Here is a 17,061-nt window from a genome sequence, read left to right on the forward strand (position 1 = left end):
TGCCCCGGGACACTACGTGTGTGATGGACCAAAACCCGAGGGCAAGGGGCGGATAAAACGCCCACCTCCCTGGACGTCCCTCACTATTCCCAAACGTCTTGGTCAGCAAGAGGGGCCGACAGGACCCAGGTGCGTGGGGGAACTGCTGGATTCGGGGAGAAGAGAGGTTCAGAGGAGGCTAAGAGGCCAGCGCACTCAGCGCTGCCCAGGGTTAGGCGCTGTGGGGACTCGGACCTTGGCAGCCCTGAGGGAGGCAGCGGGGACGACCCCGGACAAAGGCAGGTTGTGCCGGAAACAAGAGAAACCAGCCACCCTAAATCGTGGCCCAAGTAGCTGGGACGCATCAGTTTAGGACGAAGTCCTTTTTTGAACCTATCCACTGGTGCCCACAAAACAAGGAACTCTGCGCGTGCTGGATGTGACCCCGAGGGTGTCAAGGGTGTTGCCCCCTGCAGAGCAGTCCCACCACCCAGAGCAAGGAGCCGGGGTTCGAGTTCCTTAAAAAACACTGACCTGAAGCGGTGGGAGGGGGGCTGCCCCGCCCACCAGTCCACGCTTTGGTGGCGGCGGGGGGGGCCGGGTGTTCTATTTCTCTACCCAAAGTTGGTCTCGGATTGCTCCCAGCCTCCTCCCTCCGGATTCTCCCGAGCTTCTTGCTCAGGCCTACGCCCCTCAAACGCATAAAGACCCCCGAGTTTGTCCGGAGAAGCCCCAGCCGGGCGCGGCCCGATCGGGCGACCCAGGGGCTGTCGAAGCGGGAAGGCCGGGACCTGCTCCGCAACCTCTGCACGGAAAAGCAGGAGGACAGCAATCGCGCCAAAGACCAGGCCGCCCAGGAGCGAGCGGTTTCGGGAGGCGCTGTGTGGGGGGGGGCGTACAGGGTGTAAGAAAGAAGGCCGCCAAAAGAGAGAAATGATTACATAATTTGATAACGTTTTCCTGAAGGGAATGCGCCTCACCCATCCCTCCAACGCAAAAGACTATACTGGATTCCAACCCCTAAAACACCCCTAGAGGCCAGGGCAGAGGCACTGAGGTTGGGGAATCTCTAGACCTGTGCTGCCAAGTGCTCCATCTGCGGTGGCTCAGGGTGAAGAAGCAGAACCTGGTGGTGGGGTGGCAGGTGACCCTTCCAGTTGGCAGGTTGGAGGGACCCCTGTGGGAGAGCCTTTCTGTTGCCTCCTCCACTACCAGGTTTAAACACCCACAGCCGGAGATTACCCCCTCTTCCTCCCTGAGGCCCAAGGGCATGTCCACCCCTCCATGGAATTCTTAGGCTACTGGGTCCAATGCCCCAAGAAAGAGAATGATTGGGTATATGTGCCAGAGGGCACCAGTCCCCCAGTGCCCAGCACCAACAGCTTAATATCCAGAAGCCAGATCTGCTGCAATGGGGGAGGGTAAAATCCACACACATCCCCAAAAGAAAAAAAAAATAAAGCTGATCCCGAAGCCTTCAGGGATTGGTCCCCTAAATTTTGGCCAGTGCCTCCTCCAACCCAGGCCACAGAACCAGGGCAAGACAAAAGGAAGGACAGACCAACCCCTCCTGGTTCAGCCTTGCCTCACTGGACCACCCTGGGATGAGAGTCCCCTTCTCTACCTCATTAAGTTTTCCACAGTTCCAACCCAGACGCCGAGGCCTGGCGAACTGTAGCTCTGAAGGTGAGTTCTAGGCAATTTAGGAAATCGAGTTCCTGACGACAAAATCAAAGTTGTCTCTGAGTAAGAAAAACAAAAAGTGAGACCATCTGAGAGTGTGTCCTGCGCATCCAAAGAAAGGCTATCAGAGCAAAACCCACCGTCTTACATTGTGGTCCTAACAGAGGCCACCTGTGGACCACAACTATTAAAGCACAGCTGTATCGGGTAACAAGAACATGAGTCACACACACCTGCGCCCACTCACACACTCCCCTCACTGACGCAGAGGTACAATCAACTTAAGCTGCAGCACCTTTGCCAGGGTTTGTGTTTGTGCAGGGGCTGACAACCCACTGCCTCCCTGCCCTCGGTGGGCTGGGGTAGTAAGGAGTCAGTGAATCCCCAACGCCTTCCACAGACACATCTTAACGGTAAATTCCCCGAGGCACAGCGCAGACTTGGAACTGTTTGCCAACAGTTGACAGAAAAAGATACAAAAGATAGCTGTAGTATGTAGTCAAGGAACAACCTAAGTAGGTTTGAGGGAAGCTATCCTCTTATAAGTCCCTTCTCACAAACTTCCCAGGAAGTCGCGGGGTAGGGGTGTGAGGGGACAGACACGCTCGCCAGCCTGCCTTGGAGGTACTGCCGGGGCAGAAACCGTGTCATGGAGAGCCGCCCGGGGCGCAGGAGGGCGCGCTGCTGCGCCCTTGTTCCTAGGTAGGCACCCTCCGTGGATGAGCTGGTCCTTACTTAAACCTCAAGGATGTAGCTACCGGTCCACTGAAGAAGTCGCGGGCGGAAGCACAGCCCCTTGGCGAGCGGAGTGAGGGAGCTCCTCTTCTCTCTACCGTGCCCAGGGGCTTTCCGCAGAACCCGCGAGCCTGCGGGGCAGGGCTCACGCGGCGCCAGCCAAGCGAGCGCGACGCCACGGGACCTGCTCTGGCCTCCGCACAGGCTCTCCATCGAAGATATCGTTCACCAGTAAGGAACAGAGAAAATTCTTACCGGGAAAATCCCTGAGCGCGTGCGCGCGCGCGCACACACACACACACACACACAAAAAAAAACACACGCACGCACCTGAGGATAAACAAGCCCCGAGCTCCGGCCGCCTTCCTAATTTCGGGCACGGGAAAGAAAGCGCCCGCACACCCTTGTCTCTCCCCTTCCGAATCCGAACCATACTGAGAGCCTGCTCTCTCGTGCGCCAAGGCTGTACCCCGAGTTCACAACTTCGTCCCGGTGTTTCTCCCTCCCTTCATTCCTCGGCTAGCTGGAATATGGCGAGTGGACTTCCTCACCAGGAGCCGGCAGTCCCTGGCGGCGCAGGCGGCGGGCGCCGCGGGCAGCAGCGGCTGGGGACGCACCAGGCGCGCACGGCCTGCGCGCGGGGACAGCGCGTGTGGCCTGGGCTTCTGCGCCGCCAGCCCCGGGGGCGGGGGACGCGCTCTCTAACTTCCCGCCAGCTGGGGTGAAGTTGCACTAGCGGTACTGCGAGATTTAACCGTAGCCCCCTTCCCCCGGCTGAGGAGGGGGGTTTGGGGGACCACCCCAGCGCTTAGGCCTGGCCTGCAGCTCGTTCCTCTGGTGTCTGTCCCCAGACAGCACTCTCCCCAAGGCTCCTAGAAAAACCATGGGCTGGGGATGCGGGGTTCGGTATCCCTCGGCTCGCCTCAAGCACCATCCGGGAGGCTTTCACTTTCGGCCCCCAAAAGCCAAGGGCCAGGCCCTTCAAACGCACTCTGGCTGGTGCCCCTGCCCTGTGACCGCCTCTGTGCCCGGGCCGCCGGCCCCTCGCCCCGCCCGTCCCCTCCGGTCCAGGCTACGCGCAGCGTCCGGCCCGCCCCAAACCGGCCAAAGCTGCCGGCCGTCTTGTTATCAAATTAAGTCAGCGAGAAAGGGGGGTGTCTTACGTTGCATCGGCACACCAAGCATCTCCGGGAGCCCCTTGACAGCCCCCTCCGCGGGGACAGCTGCGCTCTGCATCATCTCCGAGCGAGAGCCAGCGAGTCGCAGTCTACGGAGATTTCTCGTTCTCTCGCTCAAGCTGGATTCAGAAATTTGAAAATAATAAAAAACCCAACCAGACCGCCGAAGTCACGGTGGAAGCCGGACCCTCCGCCTCTACAGGAGGATTCCACAGGCTGCCTGGCCCCCTCCCCCCGCCAATCCACAGTCTGTTTCAAATCCCTTTGATCTCGCTCTCCCGGGTTGGTGCACATCCCGGGTTGAGGAGACGCTGTTGCTGCAGCTCTGGCTTTTTTCCCCTCCTCCCTCCCCCCGCCCGCTTCTCTCCCCCTCCCCCTCCACCCTTCGCGTGCCGGCCGCCCAGGAGGCCGCGGTCACCCAGGCATTTTGATTCATTCACACTGCAGGAACGGCCGTGACGTCGCTTTCCGCAGGGAGGCCCGCCCTTCAGCCAAGCCCCCCACCCAGCAGCGAGCGGCGGACCCAGGCCCGAGTGGTGGTGCTAGCGCCCCGAGAGAGGCCGGCCGGGCAGGAGGGCCGGACCGCATGGAGCGGGGCGGGGCCTCACGGGCCGTTCCCCCTGCTCCCCGCGGTGCGGGCTAGCGCCCCATGTATAAATACTGCAGCTGGCTCGGCCGCGGCAGCAGGTGGTCCCAGACGGCCGCGTCTGGGGCTCGCAGGTTTCCGTGGATCCTCCCGGGGTTCCGGCCTCAGCCGGCGGCTCGTGTCCTCTCCGCCCCTCCGTTCGAACCAAGGGGCGGGGAAGGGCGGGTCAGGCGCTCCGGAGGCCGCGGCCTCACGGCGGTGTCTTTCCGTCGCGCTCTTGGTCCCGCGCTTCTCTCGGCCGGACGGAGCGTGCTCCGTAACTAGATGACTCCATCCTCCTCCTCTTCCTCCTCCTCCTCTTCCTCCTCCTCCTCCTCTCCTCCGGCCAATTCCTTTCCCGCCGGCGCTTCCCAGCCCTTGCTCGCTCTCCCCCGCGTCTGGCTGAGGCCGGGCCAGGGACAGCCCGTACTCAGCCTGGAACGCGCGAGTCACGCAGCGGGCTGCAGCGGGCTGCGGCGGGCCGAGGAGAGCAGCCAGGGGCTGCGCACGGAGGTGGCAGGGCGCAGTGCGCGCCCCCGCACGCCGCGGCCTGCAGCCCCGAGTCGGCTCTTCAGTCCTTCCCCGCCCCGTCCCGACTGCTCTGCCCGCGTCCTCTCAGCTTGTCCTGCCCTCAGAGACCGCTCTGCCTCAGCGCTGCGACAGCGGGCGTTTTGAACAATTCCCCACCTCGTGCGTGCGGGGCGGCAGCGAGCACCCCACCCCAGGGGCTAACCAGCAAAGGCGTGTGTGTTGTTACGGTATTTACAAGACACACACACACACACACACACACACACACACACACACACACAAATTCTCAACGCGAGTTCCTGGAGGAAATAAAACAGAAGGCCCACCAATGGGACAGGTCTCCGCCGAGGTTTCCTCATGCTTCATTAGATTCTCTACGCCGCCTGACCGGCAGACGTGGGACACCCATCCCCCGGACCCGGCGGCTTTCTGGATCCCAGAGCTCGCGACACCGTCACTCGGAATTCGTTCTAGAGATGTAGACAGATGTGTAATCCCAGCCTAGTGGGGTCCAGCCCGGGTGGGAAAGGGAACTGTGTGCTCTCTCCAACTTTCCAGCGTGTCCCCTGCTTTTTCTCCTGGCGTTGTCCCCAAAAAGGGGACACCAGGGTTGGTGGGGGTCAAGCATGAGTGTGGGAGCGGATGGCATGGCTGTCCGCGCTTCGAATTTGTTTTCAATGAAGTCACAATGACTTCTATGTGACCTAGTACTGGGTTGGCATCATCTCTTGCCCTGTTTACCTGCGAGGTAACTCCTGGGCACAGGAAAAAAGCCAAGAACCCGGTGACATTTTCAGTGTTTACCAAAATGTTTTCTACAAAAATTTAGCTAGTAAACAAACACGAGGAAATGCCAGCCTCATTAAGAATCAAAGACAGGAAAAACAAAGCATCGTAGCACTTACACCTTTTTTGTCTGTTCAATGAATAAAGGGGGGTGGATGGTAGAATTCAGTGCTGGTGAAGGTTATTTGATACTGCTACTCTCACAAATATTGCTGGTGTGCTTATAAGCTCTTAAATTCGTTTGGAAAGCAATTAGGCAATATGTATCAAACCCATAAATTTTTCATACACTTTAGCTCATGTAATTCCACTTTTGAGTGTCTATTCCACAGAAATAATAAAATTCGAAACAAGTTTCATACATGAAGATGCTTATTACAGCATTACATTTTGGAGAAAAATAACCTAAATATCCAACAAAAGAAAAGTAATATACAATTATTGAAACTAATTATGAAACCTAGCAACTGTGAAATACTAAATTGTGAAATACTAAATTTTTTAAAAAGCAGAATGCACTATTGGATTATCATAAGTATGTAAAAATGTTAAAGATAAAAGCAGTGATAATCCCATTGTTGGCTAGGGTGTGCAGAAATTAGAAAACAGTTTCCTGGTGGGTATGCAGAGGGACAATGTCCTCTGAGGGCATTTTGGCAGTATCTTTTATAGCCCAACAGTGTGATGGATTTGACCCAATCCATACAAAAATTTGTCCACAGAAAATAATCAAGAATATTTATAATGATATAGTTGCAAGGATGCTTAAAAAAGAGAATAACCTACATATCCAACAGCAGGGGATTATTAGAGTATATAAAATGGAACGTTACAGTCATTAGAAAATACAACACAAGAGTAATAATGTAGAAAAGTGTTTGAGATTTATAAGGAAGTAAGGGAAAAAAGAGAATATGAAGCAGTATGAACTTTAGGATAATTTTTTTTAAAGAAGCGTAAATAGAAATATATATAAATATAAAAGTGGTTACCTGTACATTATAATTTTTATTTTCTTCTTTTTGCTTTTTTCAGTTTCCTCAGTGAGCACATTATTTTATAAAGCAGAAAAAAAACTAATAAAAGTTGTTTTCAAAAACACTGGGGACAAACTGGAAGGAAATATATCAGAATGCTATTCAGAAGTACATTATGGAAAAAAGTATATTAGTGAGATGTATTTTATGAAATTTTTTCTTTCTTCTCTTTCAGATTTACTGTAAAGTTGTTATATGTTTTCAGTAATATTCGTAAAAGATAAACTATTTATATGCAGTGAAATATAGAGCATATGTGGTAATTATTTTTATAATTTAATATTACATTTTTAAAATGCTCTCTGCAGCTCCTGCTCCCCTGATATGAACCTGCCTGGGTCCTGCCCTCTTCCCACTGCATGTCACTAGTCTTTCACTGGGTGAGGGGCAGCATTACTGTGGTGGAGACTCTCCTGTGCCTAGGGCTGGTTCAGGGGATGCCACTTTCAAGTCTATCCAATGGCAGAGGAGCCCTGGGAGATCCACTTGGCTCTCAGTTCTTGACCTTGTGAGCAACTGCTCCCCCCGCACCCCTCTGTGTTCCCACATGTACACGCAATGTAGCTCCACGAATAAATGCCCTTGTTACATTCCTAAACTTTTCTAGAGGTATTTGCCTCCTGGTATGAGCTGAGTCCCATTCCCAAGGTCTTCCACTAACATCTACATCTGCCAAGTTATTTCACTTTCTTCCTGGGGCCTTAGCCTTCCCATCTAATAATGAATCCCCAATAAAAATCCCCAATAAAAATCTTTCCTTAAATGTATTTTTTAGTGCCTGCTGCTGCTGCAGATAGCGATAATGATAACAACATAACAGCATATGGTGGTAATAATAATAACCAACATTTATTGAAAGTTTAAAACTGTGCCAGGCACCAGGGTAAGTGCTTCTACATGTATAATTCCACCTATTATTCACAACAGTACCATAAGTGGTATTGGTGGATGAAAAAACTGAGGTTAACAGGGGCTAAGCTTGTCTCTACCCTCCACAGAATGGAAGAATGGCTGATTCCCACAGAAGGCAGATAATCTCTACTGTGGAATAGCCCAGGAAGACCATTGGGGTGCATCTGTTCAGACTTAAACCTCTGAGCTGACTCAGGGCTTTTCCCACTGAAAGCTGCCCATGGCTGGCAGGTGACCTCCCAGGAGCAATGGTCCTCAGAGCCTCCTCAGACCTGTGCCTTCCAGCTACAACCCAATGGGAGGGTGGGTACCAGAGGATGGCCTGGTGGTGATGTGGCTTTCCCCAGGTGTAAGTTCTGCCAGGGCAGTCGGTCAATAGCCAGTAAGAGTATCCGGTACTTTCTGGACATTTACATATTACATTTCTGGGAACCAAACCCAACATGTCAGTGGATCTAGTTCTAAGGGAAGAATCTCCAGAAACTCAACTTAAGAAAATGATTAAAGCTTGCATTCGTCTTTACATTTTACAAAGTTCCTCCACATACTTTATCTCATTTGATCTTCATAATCATGCCTGGGCTTGGGTATGATTATCAGGAAACAGAGAAGTTAAGTGGTTTGCCTAAGGTCACACTGCTAATAAGTTGCAGAGTCAACTGGAAATTAAATCCAGCCTTTGACTCCCAATCTGGTGCTCTTTCCACTCCGCACAGCAGACTTGTGTGTCTTCTAACCCTTGCATTTTAGGACCTTCACAGAGTGGGCAAGTTCACCCTCAGACACCAGGAATCCTGAGGCCCAGTCTCTTTCTCCACTGAGGGATGAATTCGCTGCCCCCACTCCTTGTCACCCCATCTCCAATTATTTCCTCCTTGTCCTTATTCCTCTCAAACCCTCTTTTATCATTTGCATTTTGAAACTGTTTCCTTAATTATTCTCCTGCTGTTGGAATCCTGCTCCCCCTGTCTTTGTGGCATCCTTTGATTTATCTCTGTCTGGATAACAGCTCCCCAATTCTCCCTGGGGAATTCAATTTTCATTCATTTTTCTGCTGGGCTAGATTGATATAGACCCTCTGCCCTGGTCCATATTAGTCATCCCAGCAGAGAAAACCAGGGAGACAAACCCTAAGCCCAGCCCCTGGGGAGTCACTGTCTTGTTCGGGGAGCCACAAGGAGTTCTCCAATGAAAGGACAGGGGCCTTTGCTCTTCTCCATCTGTCCACCCAGTCCTCCCAGTCATTTGTCACAGGCCCCTTTTGTGAGCCCACCACTTTGTCATTTGTCTCCTTCTCTTCCCAGAATCTTCCAGGGATCTCTCCCCGCTGGGATGCTGATTAGTTGTTGCTCATCTTAAACCTGCCCTGTGTCCTTGACACAGGAATTTAAGGGACACTAAAAAGAGATGGTCCTGTACTTGGACACCTAACTCTTAAAATGAGATTATGAGTCAGTAAGTGGCTGAGAAACGGAATAAGTAAAGGGCACTGGGATCCTTAGAGAAAGAAGGAAAGTGACAAAAGCTAACCCTTACCTCGCCGGCAGTGCTCTAAGTGCTCCGTATATGTTAACTCATTCAATCCTCACAAATCCCCTGAGGCAGGAACTATTATTATCCCCATCAGATGAAGAAACTGAGTCAGCACAGAGAGGTCAAGTGATGTGCCCAAGGTTGCACAGGTAGTAAGAAGTGGAGCCAGGGTATTGTCATAGGTAGTCTGGTTATATTTCTGCCAGCACCATAAAGTAACTTTTATTTGAAGGTTCCTGGGCATAGCCAGGTGGTGGGTCCACACAGAGTACATTACCTGGCAAGGCCAAATCCTCTGAGATCCACCTGTGCAGCTATTGTACCCCATGGCCTATGTGTATGGGGAGCAGGGGAATGAATTGGGGAATTTGGTTTCATTCTAATCTCAGGGTTTATTCTTTTGATTTCCTATCAAAAATCTAGAGTATTTTAGATTGCTTCTTAATTCATGCATTCACTGAACATATATTGAATGCCAGCTTCTGGCTGGGCCCTGGAAGACAATGACCGGGGTGTCAGGCGCAGATAGCCCATAGCCTACTTTGCTCCAGGATTCCCAGCCTGCTGGTGACGACATAGTGTCAGCAAAGTTCCCCAGGTGCATCTGCCTTCCTTGTGCTGGGAGGGACTCAGAGACTGGGTTAGCAGACATTTGGGTTCTAGGTTCAGAGTACCTGCATTCAAATCCCAACTTGTGTACATCTTAATTGGGGTAACCTTTGGAAGTTTCCTTGCTTTGCCTTCTCAATGGCTAAATAACAATAGTATTCTCCTCACAGACGGTCACCTGAAGCACCTAGGGAGCTTTTCCCTAGAAACGGTGGCTGGCATCATTATTGTACCCCCCCTGTAGTATTTTGCCTGTTTTTCTTTCTCTTGTTTTATATTTATGGGAGAAACCAAGAGGCAAGAAACTCTCTTGGAACTTTCAAGCAAAGACTAGAACTTGGGAGCTCTTCTTTCCTAAAAATATTAGTTGGGAGAGAGACCCATGATTGGTTTTTCTCCCTCCTTTTGGAGGTGGAGGAGACCTACTCTTACAACATGGTCACAAGCTGAGGTCAAGGTGCCAAAATTACTCCTTGGTGAAATTTTAACCGTCTTGTGAAAAGCTCCCACTCCACTATAGAAACAGGCAGCTTTTGTACCAAGCAAAGGAGACAGGATGGTACAGCTGGGTGGTGGCTGGGAGAAGCGTTGCCTGAAAATAGCCTTCTGATGCAATGGGTCAGACCATCAGGGCTCACTTGACACCTAGGGCAAGTTACTTAATCTTGCCGACTTCTTTCCTCATCTGTAAAATTGGGAAATGCCTCCCCTACGTTGCAGGGTGCTTGTTGGATTAGAGATAATGCATATAAACCCCAGAGCCCTGTGCTCAACACACACAAGGCATTCAGATGTCATTGTGGTGGTTGTTAACAAGGCGACCCACAGTCGTAATCAGGAAGTGGGCTCTGCTCTTTCTGCATCCTTCCCCAAACAGCCTCTCCATGGCACAGTGAGATACTTGATGCTACATCTTCTCTTCAGAAGCCGCTCTGCCCACACAACCTGCATTTATGCTCTCTTTGCCTTTGTTTTTAAAGTTGATCTAATATCCAAGTTCATTTAAAGAAAGAACTTGGACTCCAGATGTTGCACAGCTGACACCCTTTCTCCCTACCCCATTTCCCTCTTCAGTCTCCAGGACTCAGGGGCATCCTGAATCCAAGAATGATTCAGTGACCAACATTTTTGTGGTGCTTGATAGCTGGTTCAGGGCCTTCCCACACCTATTCTCACCCAAGCCTCACAAGGTAGGTAGGGCCCATCATAATCCGACTGCGTTACCAATGAGGAAACAGTGCAAAAATGTGGGGCTGTCTACACTACCATACCAGGGCCCATTCCCAGAGCCTCTAACCTGATGATCTGTTGTCTCAGCTTCTAAGGAGGAGGCTATGAACGGGGAGCAGGAGGAAGAGGGGTGGGAAGTCCAGCCTGGATCCATTTGAAAATAGCTGCAGGTGTCAAGGCTAACCTATAAGACAACCCTGTCATCTTGGTGAAGAATTTTTACTGGAGGAACTTAACTCAGCAGTTTCCTCTCAGGAACTGACTTACAACCAAAAAAGCATGAATGTGCCAGATGTGGGCAGAGGTGACAGGAGAAAGGCTGGGGGAGGGGTGGGGTTCACGTGATAAGTGGTGAGGCGGGGGTCAGACTCCCCACCCCGAGACCAGATGGACTTCAGTTTCGCTGCCTGCTGGAGGGTGACCCACTCTGAGCCTCCACTTACTGACTGGTATGTGGAGAGTGCTAGTTCCTGCCTGGTAGTATGGTCACAGGAGGGCTCCAGCTGTTAGCACAGGGCCTGGCACATGGAAAGTCCCCCACAGATGCCCGCTATTGTGAGTGTATAAGGACGAGGAACTTCTTTTACTTCTCTCACTGCTTGGCCACCTCCTCTCTTCACAGCCCTGGTTCACTGGGAAGGGGCCTGCCTTTCATCACCAAAACTTTCTGCCTGCAGCAAAGGGACAAAGACATACTGTGACGATGGCCATTTTGGATGGTCAAAGAAGAAATACCGAGAGCTTTGGGGGGCAAAGGATTTCCCCTAGACCTCACCGAGGAAGCATTCCATAGAAGACATAAACCCTGGATCTACTCTACATCTGAGTTTTGTGGCTGTGAAAAGTTGAGCTGTCCCAGCCTCTGTTTTCCTGTGTTAGCTGGGGATGATAATACTCAGATAATTCTCCTGAGAAGGGGTTGTTGGGGGTCATATGAGACCATGTGAAAAGCCCCTAAAGCAAATGCTCCATAAAAGTTCACTCTACTTCCCTGTCCCTGCACACACAGGATCCTCGGATTTACAGTGTGCATAAATCACCTGGGAGTTTTGTTTAAATACAGGTTCTGATTCAGCAGGTCTGGGACCTGAGATTCTACATTTCTAACAAGTTGCCAGGCCATGCCCTTCCTGCTGGCCCGTGGACGCCACTGTGTGTGGGCATGCTCTAGGGCACCACTGTCCAATACAGGAGCCGCTAGTCACACGTGGCTACTGAGAAATGTGGCTGATAGGAAATGAAATGTGCTATAAATGTCAATTGCATGTTGGATTCTAAGACTTAATACAAAGAAAAGAGTGTAAAGTATCTCATTAAGATTTTAGAAAGTTTTATTACATGTGGAAATGCTGATCTTTTGGATATATTAGGTTAAATAATATCATTTATTAATTTCATTTCTTTTTTCTAGTTGCGTGGCTACCAGCAAACTTAAAATTACTCAAGTGGCTGGCATCATATTTCTGTTGGACAGTGCTGTTCCTGGGCGTTTTGACCTGACTGTACTGTGCTCATGCGCGCACACACACACACACACACACGCACGCACGCACGCATACAGCAGTCCCTTTTTTCCCCCTTAGAACCCAGCACAGTTTCTGGCTTTGAGTAGGGGACTAATAAGCGTTTGCTGGTGAATGAGTGGGGAGGATGCCCACAAATGGAGCCCCATGAGAGATGGCCCCGCACGTGGGTGAAGAGACCTCAGCTGCAGCAGGGAGCCAGCGGGGCTGAGCAGGTGGCTCTGCCTGAAGAATGGCCATCTCCCCCTTGCAGTTGACCCTGACCTGCCACCCATCCATTCTCCGTCATCCTCGGCCTACCCTCTGCCCTTTTCAAGGCTTTGATGGCAAAGAAAAAGGAATTCTAGCGTTCCCTCCCCAGGGCTCGCCAGATAAAGAAGATGGTCACAGGGTCGCCTGAATCCAGGGACCAGTCTGTGCCCCGCAGGCTTCCTGCCTTCTCTGAAAGCCACCTCAGCTAACACTGGGGGCCCCACCCCTTTCCTCTGCTTTCCTCTCCCAGGCTTCTCTTTGTGGTCTTCACCCCATCCCTGCGAGGAGGGGTGGGGGGTGAAGGGGGAGGGATGGGTGAGAAGTCCAAGATCATGGGCACGGGCCAGGTATGAACGTGCATAGACCTCCCTGAGCCCCTGTCACAGCCCGACGGGATCTTAGAGAAAGAGATGGCAAGCAGCTTCTAAAGATGCTCCCCACGTCCACTCTGAAATTAGCAGGACCGCTCAGAGCCCAGATTCCCACATCTTCCGATCCTCCCAGCGACCAGAGTCAGGTTCCAGGGCACTGCAGTCTGAGATCTGGGGATACGAGGACATACGGGGGAAGGAAAACCAGCCCAGAAGAGGTTGTGGTGGAGCAGGGAAGTCCCCAGGGTGCTCGGGAGCTGGGCTCCGCCCCAGACCACAGGGCTCCGAGGGGACTGCTGACGCCTCCACCGGGGCCTGGGCGCGTGTGCACGTGGGCCCTTATCCTCCCACTTCAGTATCTCCCGCACCCACCTCCTGACTGTTTCCTTTCCACGCCTCTGACACTAAGCAGGACAAAGCATTCTCGGAGCATGTGAACTTACCAGAGGTCAGGGGAAGACTCTGCCTTCATGGTGAGGACTGGAGGCTGGAGCTGCTCTTCTCAACGCGTGCTGAGTGCAGGCGGCTCTAGAGGAAAGTCAGAGAGTGACTGGGAGGGGAACGGCACCCCCATCTAGGGTGGGAGCTGGGGGAGGGGCGTGGGGGCAAGGGCGGGGCTGTTCCAAAGGAGGAGGCCAAACGGACAGATCGGGACAGAGCCCAGGGGAGGCCCTTCTCCTCTTTCCTCTGAGGAGAGGTGCTCTGCTGCCCCTTGGAAGCTGGGGAAATGAGGGTCTGTCTGGGGGAGGGGAGCAGGGGGGCTAGAGACCGCCTCAGAGAAAATTAAATTGCACTTGAGGGCAAATTCTATTAGGGAATAGAGCCCGTCTCTCAACAGCCTGCGTCCATTTAGGTGATTAGCTCAGCCCAGCACCTCCACCCCAGAGCCTGGTGAGCTCTCTCCCTCAGCTGGGGGAGACGGGCCTGTGGCCTCTGAGGGCCCAGCCGCCCCTGCTTCCCTTTCCTGCCCCCCAGCCCACCCTGGGAGGACCCTTCTCTCACCACTCATGGCCCCCCAGGCTCTTTGAAAGTGGCCAAGTGGGTGTGAGCCCGTGGCTGTCCTCCTAGAGCACAGGCCGAAAACAAGGACAGGCAAGGCCAGGGAGGACCGAGCTGGGATTCCCACTGCTTAGGCCTGGGGCAGGGATGGGGGAGGTCAGAGGTCAGATGAAGGAGACCACTGGGCACCGGGTGGTCAGATGGCTGGAAGATGGGAAGGATCTGGATAGAAGGAGAAGGGGGAAGAGAAGGGGATCCCGTGAGCGAAAGGGCGCAAGTAGAAGTGAGGAGATGGACCAAGAGGCAGGGTTTGAATGGGCAGAATTTGGCACCAGGGAGTAGGTACAGAGAAATACAAGTGATGACACTTGGAGAATGTCCACTGTAATGATAAATTAATGTAATGGAATAGTAACTGGTAAAATAAATTCATCTGTAAAATGGGCATCATAATAATATCAAGTACTTTACGGGGCTGTTGTGCTGTCTACATGCACATACTGAGTTCACCAAATGTTCAGGATATCATTAGCTATTGGTTGTGTGTTAATACCTGTCACACCGTATCCAAGCTTTGGCAGAAAGGTCTAGATTGAGGCCCCGTGACTGAGGCCCACTTACCAGTCCCCTACTTCCTAGCACCAGTGGCACCTGATTCACCAGGGTTAGGTCCCTGATTCATGGGCCAGTGTCAACCGGCTGGACCAGCCTCTGGACCCTGCCGGCCATCAGCCCCATGAAGAGATGGTGTGGTGCCTCCTCTCCTTGGTATTGAAAGAGTTTGCTTGATTTCCTTCCATTTCTGGCTATAAAATTATTTCAGCTGCTTAACGAAAGCACCTGAAATGTATTATGAGGAGAGCCCGTACGTAGTTTCCAGAACAAGGAGAAACATTAGTGCAGGCAACATAAAATGAGTTCTGAGAACACATAATGCAGCATCGTCTCTGACCTGCGGCCAGAATTATTCTATTGTATGTGACCCTCCTCTTGAGGGCTCGTCTAAGGCTCCCCCAAGTGCCTTGAGGACATAGAATTTCAGCCCCAAGCGAGCTTGACTTTTAAACCAAGGGTTAAACCATTTCTTTATATTGCTGGGGTGGTTGCACTAGCCCAAATAGCAAGAAATTTGTGTTCTGTGGGGAGGGCGGCAGAGCGGGTGTTCAGAAAGGGAGGAAAGAAAGGAAGTGCGTGCTGTGCGGAGTGCAGGATGTTGCCGGTCTCGAGGCTGCGTGCAGCATAGTCACACTGTTCATTGCAGTGGGGAGAAGCCCAGGACTGCTCTGCCCATTTCTCCAGCCCAGGGTCTCTCTCAGAGAAGCTACTCCCGCCCAGGGATGGGCTCCAGCGAGTCCCATCCACCCCTGCCTCCTGCTCAACTGTCAGGGTGTGGGTTTAGCCCCTGAAGGTACAGGTGAGCCCTAGGAGCCGGCTGGTGTTGCAGATGGCCTGGCGCCCTCCCCGTGGAGGTTGCCCAGGTCCCTCAGGGTCCAGGCTTTCTGGCCTCAGACACACCAGCTAGTGTGGACGAGGCCCCTGCTTCCGGAGAACGCCCTCCCCTCATCCCTGTGCTAACATGGGGCAGGTCCCTCCAGGGGTTCCAGCATTGTCATGACAACAACATCCATGATAATACACACATTCCTGCCCTTACCTTGGTTGCCCACACCTTGTCCCAGCCACTCAGTCATGGGGATCCTCTTGGGCGGCTCTGAGAAGGCATTCAAGCACTGTTGTTTCTCACTAGCTGTGCTCTCCAAAGGCGATCTCATTTACTAGCGGCCTCAGCGCTGGAGACCTTGGGCAAGTTACTCAACCACAGGAAAACGGAGAGAGCAACACCTGCCTCAGGATTACACCTGAAATAATTGCGCTCAGGGCCTGGCCCTGAACAGGTGCTGTGTAGGTGGTAATAAGTGTTGTTATGACAGCCTTGGGCCCCGTCCTTGATACTCTCTGCTGACAGTAAAGAAACTGTCTTGTTTGCCGTTATGTTTCCAGCTCCAAGTGTAGGGACCAGCATATTACGGGGTCTTTGTAAATATATGTTACACGAACGAATGAAGGAGTGAGTGAATTTGTAAGTAATCCGCTGCTGCAGCCCGAGAATGGGAGGAGCACATCCTCCCAGGGACAGAAGCAGGCTCTCAGCTGCTGCTCCCCGAGCGGCCACGTGGCCCTGTCGGGCCTGTTTAGGCTGCAGGGCCTGTTATCAATGTGGTCGCTGGCTGGGGACTCAGGCTTACTCAGCTGTCAGGGCCCTACTTACCTCTCACCCCTAATGGTCCCTGGCTTTTCATGTACTTCCTGCTCTCCCGTGGCACTCTTTGGACTTTATTACGTATGCCACGTGATCCCTGTGATGAGAGTTAAAGAAGAAGGGGAAAGCCTGGGATAACCACCCAGACACCAAGGCACAGGAAAAGCCACACCAGCCTCCTGCTTCAGCGCTGCTTGCTGGGACAAGGCTGGGGGGTTCCTGCCCACCAGCCCCTAGGGTGCTGCTCCAGATCCAGGGTGCACACTGCTTCTTTCCAAGTCCTGGCCCCTTTTTAAAGCCACCTCTGGCATCACAGGACCGGATCCTCAGGCTGGAAGCATCTGAGAGGACTTCTAGCCCACTGCCCGCCCTGCAGAATTAGGTCTGTGCACCCCTGCGCGGCACGCATCCGGCCTCTGTGTGGACACAGCAGGTTTCAGGGGCTCCCTCTTCAGAGGCAGCCAGGACCATTACCAGGCAGTTCTGCCCAGGGCCATTCCTTCCCACAAAGTTTTGTCTTCGAATAAATTTAATTGAAAGTGTGATTTTGCTGTGTGCATGTTAACGTATGCTTTAGAGTTAGCGCCTAAATTATTGTAAATTCTCTCAAAATAACTTTACCATCTGGAGTTACTTGCTTTTCCACCATTTATTTAAATGACAATGATAAGAGGTGATCTCCAAAATTCACGATTAGATCTTTGCTTTTTCAAAGTGGGCTATGATTTTTAACTGAATTTTAGATAGTTGACTATTTCCTGACAACACAAAAACGAGTTGCTCTCAAAAATGTGGTTGCCACTTACATGACCACATCC

At 52.2% G+C, this 17,061-nt stretch overlaps 1 protein-coding gene across 1 annotated transcript in view; it reads right to left on the minus strand.

The window, feature by feature from the left end:
* The window catches only part of LHX4 (LIM homeobox 4), a 42,547-nt gene extending 38,909 nt beyond the window's left edge, over positions 1 to 3,638 (minus strand). Inside the window, exon 1 of the mRNA XM_060088534.1 lies at positions 3,561 to 3,638. Within this exon, the coding sequence (XP_059944517.1) occupies positions 3,561 to 3,636 (76 nt within the window). The 5' untranslated portion in view covers positions 3,637 to 3,638. The remainder of the gene's footprint in view (positions 1 to 3,560) is intronic.
* Positions 3,639 to 17,061: the final 13,423 nt, after the last annotated feature.

The sequence above is a fragment of the Mesoplodon densirostris genome, chromosome 2 (genome assembly GCF_025265405.1).
Source record: "Mesoplodon densirostris isolate mMesDen1 chromosome 2, mMesDen1 primary haplotype, whole genome shotgun sequence".
Classification (NCBI taxonomy): domain Eukaryota; kingdom Metazoa; phylum Chordata; class Mammalia; order Artiodactyla; family Ziphiidae; genus Mesoplodon; species Mesoplodon densirostris.